The sequence below is a fragment of the Mycetomoellerius zeteki genome, unplaced genomic scaffold (assembly GCF_001594055.1).
Source record: "Mycetomoellerius zeteki isolate Tzet28-1 unplaced genomic scaffold, Tzet1.0 scaffold68, whole genome shotgun sequence".
Taxonomy (NCBI): Eukaryota; Metazoa; Arthropoda; class Insecta; order Hymenoptera; family Formicidae; genus Mycetomoellerius; species Mycetomoellerius zeteki.
In genome coordinates, this window is record NW_017257697.1 from 83,695 (window position 1) to 91,603 (window position 7,909).

Here is a 7,909-nt window from a genome sequence, read left to right on the forward strand (position 1 = left end):
CTTTCCCTATTTCGCCTGTGGCGGTGCGCACGTAAGTTATCGGTGTCCTGTTACATCCAGTTCCAGTTACACGTGCCGCAGGGCACCGATGCATTCGATATCGTTTCCCCGCGTGCTCTCGTACGCAGCAGCACTTCCGAGTACGCGCGGCTCTCTCTCTTCCCCCCTTCTCCTCCCACTCCCGTTTTTTCGGGGTTTTTCGTTTTACGATTTTAACGCGTCGCAAAAAACAGATTACCATGAAAGACAACTCAATATTGCTGCAACGTGTTATCAAACTTTTGCATAACACGGACAAATTATATTGCTTTGAGTTGTATTCTAGTCTCCGACTTTCTTCCGAATATTTTTTATATTCTCTGCAAACATCCAATACAAACATGAGTATTTATATTGTCAAGAATAAATGTGTTCCTATTGTTATTTTTATTGATTTTACATCATTATTCTTTATGTCATGGACCATACGCTTTTAAAAAAGTGTAAACTGTGCATTTATATGATAAATTTATATTAAAAAATTTTTTTTTAATTAATCGGTCGTTTAAAGCTCGCGCTTGTCAAGAATTAATTTGAAGAATGCGTATCTCAATGTCGCCGAAGCGCGTTAGCATGCTCGTTCTCTCGTATTCATACTTTATCGCTTCGTATATCGGCTCCTGGCACTAAACATAAAACCTGTATGGGCCTCGGGTATCCCGGAGGCACAAGTAAGTTCCTCTTAAATAGGTCAATTGTTTTGCCCGGACGAGATTTCTGAGAATTGCGTTATACGTTCACGTGCGGGCGAATCAGTCGATCGATGATGGAACGCTCAACCCATTGTCCAAGTTCTTGGAGTGACCGATCGTCGTCTCGGAATTCGTGATCGTTCATCAGTTTTCCGATAATTTCGGTGTCGCAACTTAAAAAACGCAACTTAAATTTATATTTTCATCTCAACGTATAAATAGTAAATTATAGGAGTCATACAAAAGACAAAATGTCGAAAGTTATGTAAAAAGATTACATCCAAACCGAATAAAGTTTCTATAAAGCCTTCTTGTGCTTATTGCGACTATCGACTATTCTGCTATATCGACTATCGAAAAGAATCGATTGATGCAAGAGTTTTTCTATTAAGGGGATCCTAAACCGATTACCGAACTTGATCGAGGTCGATAGTGCAGACTTTTTTTAATTCCAAATTCGATAATAGTGACATCTTTGATTCATTTCTTACATTATGGCTGCGGTCCACTTGACGTTACAAATGCTTCGAAGCATTCTTTGATTAGTCAATTCGTAAAATTCTTTGTTCTGATTGGTCGCTCAAACGCTTCAAAGCGTTTGTAGCGTCAAATGGACCGCAGCTTATATTATATATCGTTCTATCTCACTTAAACGCATACATCTGTCCTTATTTAACATATAACCATCTATCGCAAGACCGCGCAACTATTACTACACGGAATTTCAATTCTGTTGACAGTCCCAGTCTTCGCAAAGTACCCGTATATACGTATTTTCTATTCGGTAGGATTACTTTCCTTCTAGACTTTCAATCTTAGTTCTATAAACATGATATCGTTCGTTACAATAATGTAACCTCAGACCTATGCTTATTTTCAAGATATAAACTATAAAACTCTTGTATGAAGCAAATATAGACCTGAAGTGTCAGCTGTACGAGCTAAAAGTAAGCGAATTTTTAAACTTTTTCTCCTAAAATCCGATACAGCTGAGGTCCTGTTTGTGCGTACTTTAATTCTGTAAAAACAATTTTTTGCAATCCGTCAGTTCAATTCGGAGATATTTCACCGAATGGAAATGATGGTAAAGTAGAACAATTTTAGCATCCCCTTAAGTTTTACATTAAATAAAGTTGGAGTAGAGAATCTTGGAGTTATTTGAAGATAAAAAATTATTTGAAGATTTTGTTCTGAATGGAATATTTAGGCGCATTTATCGGACTCAACATTTGAGTGAACATTCGCTGTTATTGATGTATTCTTTTAGATCATCCAATTAAAATTTTAGATCTAGAAGAATATATCAATAGTGAGCGCTTACTCAACCGTTGAGTCTGCTGAACGTAGCCATTGACTACGTTTACACGCATTGGTAAAAACGGTTTTAGTAAAAACCGTTTTAGTTAAAACCGGTATTAGTGCCTGTTTATACGATCAGGCGTATTTTACCTTCACCAAAAATAAAGTAGTTTTATATAACCTGATACGGAACCTGAGACGAAATATTCTTTCCTTATCATTTCTTAACCTTAACGTCTAAAGTTGATAATATCGAATTTTGATACGTTAAACCGATTGAAGAACGTTTACACGACTTTCGTAAAACGGTTTAGTAATGCCAAACCTGTCTCAGAAGAGGTTTGGATCTAACTACTAAAAACGGTTTTAATAACATCTGTATTAAAAGATGTCTACAGGACATCTAACACCGGTTTTAACTAAAACGGTTTTTATTAAAACGGTTTTACCAGTGCATGTAAACGTAGTCATTGAGTGTACTGAATCCGTAATGGCACACGGAGAAACAACAGCTTTGCTGAAGTACTTAAAATTTTAACTTAACAAAATAATTTTGTTGAACTATCAAAATAATTATGTGAGACGCTGAAACTGATTACTGTAGTGTTAAAACTTTTTGCAGAAGTGTTCATCATGCTTGAGATTCTTACAAAATTATTTTAATCCAATAACAAAATTATTTTCAGATCTGTATCTAGTTAAATTTTTAGATATTTCAGTAAAATTCTCTCCATGTTTAAGATTTAAAATGAAACTTCAATAAAATCTTGCTTCGATTTTATTGAAGTTTTATTTTAAACTCTATTATTAAGGTACGTGGCGAATTTTTTGCGCTGAACTAATGAAAGGATTTTTCTTCACAATCAGACATATGTGAGAAAGTGGAATTTCTCATAATCATTTCAGTGAGCGGTTTCGTGTCCGATCTGCAGAGCGGCTGTATCGGCGGCAACGCGAAGGACCTCGATTCCTCGTCAGTTCCTGGTAACCTGGGCCGTGGTTTAACGTCGCATCATGTCTCCCTGAGCCACCACCATCATCACCACCATCATCCCCATCACAGTTTGCACAGCCCCAACTCCGTGGCCCTCATGCACACGACCACCACCATCACCACCGCTGGCTCGACACACCATCACCTGGATGACAAGGGTTCGTCGCCCGTGGGCGCCCTTCATAGTACGACCAATAGCAATCCCTCCACACCATCTGCACCCTCCACGCCCACCGCAGCCACTACCGATAATACTGTGGCAAACGTCGCGACCGGCACGACCAACAGCACCAACGGTGGTTCCTCCGCTGCGAACAGCAAACCACCCTTCAGCTACGTTGCCCTGATCGCCATGGCGATACAGCACAGCGAGCACAAGAGGGCGACTCTCAGCGAAATCTATACGTATATCACCGCCAAGTTTCCATACTTTGAGAAGAACAAGAAAGGATGGCAGAATTCGATCAGGCACAACTTATCATTGAATGAATGCTTTGTCAAGGTGCCTCGAGAAGGCGGCGGCGAGAGGAAGGGCAATTTCTGGACGCTTGGTAAATTAACGTTATTAAAATATTGTATGTTTGATTGGTTTTATGTCCGTTTTTACTGTGAATGTGAAGAATTATATATTGCGCAAATTTATTTAGCGGATTTAATCGCTAACTTTCTAATTTCCGAATTTGCTGTCTTGGTTTTCAATTCCCCTGAATTATTTTTTATTTATTTCTATGCCTGTGAATTTCTTTTATTCTAAAAAAGTATTGGAGATATAAATTAATTCATAATTCTTAATTATAAAGTTATTGTCTATTCAGGGTGCGTTCCATTTGAGGCTCATAACGCTCGCGAGCATTATTTGTCCTTGTTTAATATTTGATAAACAATAAGGATGAAACGATGCCATGAGCGTTGCGAGCGTCAAGTGGAACGCATCCTTAAACGATCATACATATCATTTTTTTTTAAATTCAAATCTATTTGTATCCTTACTATTAATGGGTATTCACTGTAAATTCGTATTTTCTGCGTCATCGTAGATCCTCAGTACGAAGATATGTTCGAAAATGGCAATTACCGAAGACGAAGACGAATGAAGCGTCCCTATAGAAATACTCCGTACCACAAACCGCAGTGATCCGTTTTCTACGACCCACATGCTAGGACCCAGGAACATTTTCGGTCACTCACCCCCTTCGTACGCCCCCACTGCTTATACGCGATACGATACGAGGTATTAATATTTTCCAAAATATCATTTGCGGACGCGATACGATACAATAATTATCGTATATATATACGCATCTTCAGTTCTGTGACTAAAGATCCTAGAATGAGAAAATACTCTCGTTCAATAACATTTAGATCTTAATTAGTTCAATATGTATCTCTTAATTATAATTCCTCTCCGAATTAGTACTAAACCTTTTTTCATTATAGCGCATGGGGTCTCCAACAGTCGCAACTCTCATACAGCCATTGCCAGTCGGTGAGTTTTCATGCTAAAAATCGTTATATGTCTAATCAATCTCTATAAAAAATTTTTTTATATATTGTATTTATGCAGCGTGAAATCTTTGCAACGAATGGAGGTACTTCGAGCATTTTTTTAAATTTATTATAATGGAGAATAATGCCCAAACAAATTACATTTAAACATCTTTTTTATTTTTTACTTTAGATTCGCCCCTCACGAAGTATTTGAATATAATTAATAATTAAGAGTTAATCTGTATAATATAACTTTCTGATAAATGGTATATTCAAATATTTAAATATTATTATTCGGCCGAATCATTGGAGGTCTCTTTGATCACAGCTGCAGCCGCAATTGCAGCCGATGCAGTCGATGCAAATTCCAACTATGAACGGCTACAGCCAACTGGGTACCTCGTTAAGTGAGTCACTATTCTCGCACTTTGTACCTTCTTTTGTCGAGCGGGGTAATGCTGAACGACCAGACAAAGCGTTTCAAGGCAATTACCTGGATGTTCCAGGTGGAACGACCGGATCACCCGGTTCCATGGGCGGCGGCTCCTTCGGTAGCAGTTTCGCCACGTGCGGCAGGAGGCACGAATCCGCGATGGCCACGGATGCAATGCCTGGGAGATGCTATTGGCCCGAGAGTGAGTGTAATTTTAATAAAAATAAAAAACCTAATATTCCTAGTGTGACTTCAAAGATCCAGTTTGTAGAATTTCTTTGCGTGGATCGCAGAATATGTATATTAAATTTGTCATAATTCATAATTAGATGAAAGATGAATGATAGCTGAATGATTCAGAATCATTTTTGTCGCGAGCGGTCCTAAGAATGTAGGGGAGACCGGGGACAAAGGTAACGTGGGACAATAGTAACATCGTTAATATTTCTTAAACTATAATGGATATATGTATGGTGTATAGTAAAATTCTGTAGACAGATCGGCATTGAATCGTTCGTTACTGATTAATCGTTCATGCTGATTTTCGCGGAACGTGCACGAGTGTAGGAGCAAAAATTACTTTTTTCATGCATCAAATAAGTTTTATTGCATGCATAAAATCTACAATATTTTTTTTCTTTTTAATGAAGGTACAGTGTATTATCATAATATGTTTTAATGATTATCTGCGTTGATGGTTTATACATTTGGGTTGATTTTTATCTAGGTTTTTATTTAAAAAATTTACTATAAATCATAAAATATCATTAGGGGACAATAGCAACATCAATGCCTGGGGTCAGTTGTAACATTACAATTATCCCCAAACTTACTTGATTTTATTTTAATATTATTTTGTACAACGTTATTTATATTTTTCTTCATAGAATCCCATTAACAAGAAAATACAAGACAGATAAGAGAAAAACTATATAAAAGAAGTGTCTTCATACAAACAGAGACATTTAAAGAAGTTATGAAGGGCCAGATATCCATTTGTGCAACTGCAAAAAAGAGTATAACTTATGTTGTTGTGTTACATACCTCTGGCAAATGTGGTACAATTATCCCCCTCTACTGTTATAATCGTTACTATCATCCCTGGGGTTTGGAACGGTTGTAATAAAATTCCTCATAGTCTTTAAACAAATATAACTTTTTTTCTAGTTACATAAAATAATTAAACCAAAGAAAATTTTGAATCTAAATAAATTCTATATCTAAAGATACATATTTTTTTAATGTAAGTATCATATTTTAACTGTTATAACACTTCAAAGTCAAAATATTACTTTTATCCCCGGTCTCCCCTAATTCACATATTTCTTAACAAAATGAAAAAAAATTATGAAAGATCGCTGATTTTTCTATATTGTATTTGAAAGTAATAGAAAAAAATTTGACAGAGAGAGATTTAGAATCTATCGAGGAATCTATAGATCAAACATTATTTCAATAAGAAATAGATGTTTTTAAAAAATAATTAAGATATAGTGAAAAAATTTTTATTTAAATTATAAAATTGTAGTTAAATATAAATATTGATCTCATTGAGCTTCATATGTAGACGATGTTCATTTTTATACGGAAAGTATAAATTTCCAATTCCTGCGCAGTTCACTTTTTGCAGAGATGATATATCTTTAAATACCGCGTTTTACATGCAATTCTCTTTAACGATTCTATCGAATTCGTCTGACGATTGCCGTAGTGGTAAACGTGAAGGAGGAGCCTGGGACCAACACCGTGTCGACCAGCGGCGTCGGCGTCGGCGGTGTCGGCGTCGGCGTCGGCGTCCCGTCCGGCATGATGGCCTCCGCGGCATCGTCAGGCGTCTCAACGACAGGATTTCCGCCGATGGAGTTCCAGACGCGTTCCAAGTGCTTTATGTGAACACGAGAGGAATCACCGTTAAATAGCAGCGCGTGTTACGTGACGAACCGACGTCGCGAGGAACGAGGGATGATCCTACGTGATCTATCGCGTAGCGCGTTAGATCGCAACAAGATGGATTCGCGATTCGACGAACGGTGAGCGGTGCATGAAACGATGCCCTGAGCATATCTCTCGATGACGCGATAATGCGGATTATATTTAACAAATACTATCGAATAATATCTGATAATCGTTTAGCGATGTTATTGGATGGTCGTTCGCGAATCTAACCGCGCGGGGAAATACAACGTAAACGTTTGTGAAACTCGTGTAATTGCTATTGTTGTTAATTCGATGTTAAAGGTACGTCGTGCGTCTTTACTGTGTAGGTGCGCTTGTTCACGTTCGTTAAATACGTAAAGCGACACGCAATATGGAGGCAATCGCATGTATTATTCGAGATATTACGACACAATGCGATACGGCGATTCTTTAGCGATTCCGGAATCTTTTTCGCAAGAATGAAGACCGCGATCGCGCCTGTTGTGTCCTGATCGGTCAAAGGTCGCCGCGTTAGATGAAAACAGAAACGATCGCGAAGAACGATCTCTCGATTTTATCCCCATTTTTTCGACGATATAACACGTTTGAAATACCTCTATATCTTCGCGCACATCGTTTTCGACTGCTAGACAGTATTTAATATCCTGATGAGAGGGGCGAGAGGCGAAGAAAGTTTACAACGAGAATGAGATATCGTTTCGATTGCGATAGAACAGAAAACGCGTTCCTTTTTGCATCGACTCTTATCGGTATTCGCTCCGAAATTTCCTTATTCGCGAATCCAATATACACCCAGAGAAAGGTTTTTTCGATTTAAAGAAATGTTTCTTTGCTATACAATTAAAGAAAGAATTTCTTACGTCATTTCTTTGATTTAAACATTATTTTTTGAAATTAAATAGAAAAATTTATTTGATTTAAAGAAATTATGTTCAAATCAAAGAAATTTTTTCTTTAACTGTATAGCAAAGAAACATTTCTTTGAATCGAAGAAACCTTTATCTGGATGTACTTTAACTCTTTGAG

General features: G+C 37.3%; 1 protein-coding gene across 1 annotated transcript in view; it reads left to right on the plus strand.

Moving 5' to 3' along the window:
- The window catches only part of LOC108728971 (forkhead box protein D3), a 42,452-nt gene extending 34,776 nt beyond the window's left edge, over positions 1-7,676 (plus strand). The window contains 6 exon segments of the mRNA XM_018457840.1: positions 2,937-3,575; positions 4,062-4,152; positions 4,154-4,255; positions 4,462-4,510; positions 4,841-5,147; positions 6,657-7,676. Of these exon segments, the coding sequence (XP_018313342.1) occupies positions 2,937-3,575; positions 4,062-4,152; positions 4,154-4,255; positions 4,462-4,510; positions 4,841-5,147; positions 6,657-6,838 (1,370 nt within the window). The 3' untranslated portion in view covers positions 6,839-7,676.
- The last annotated feature ends 233 nt before the right edge of the window (positions 7,677-7,909 follow it).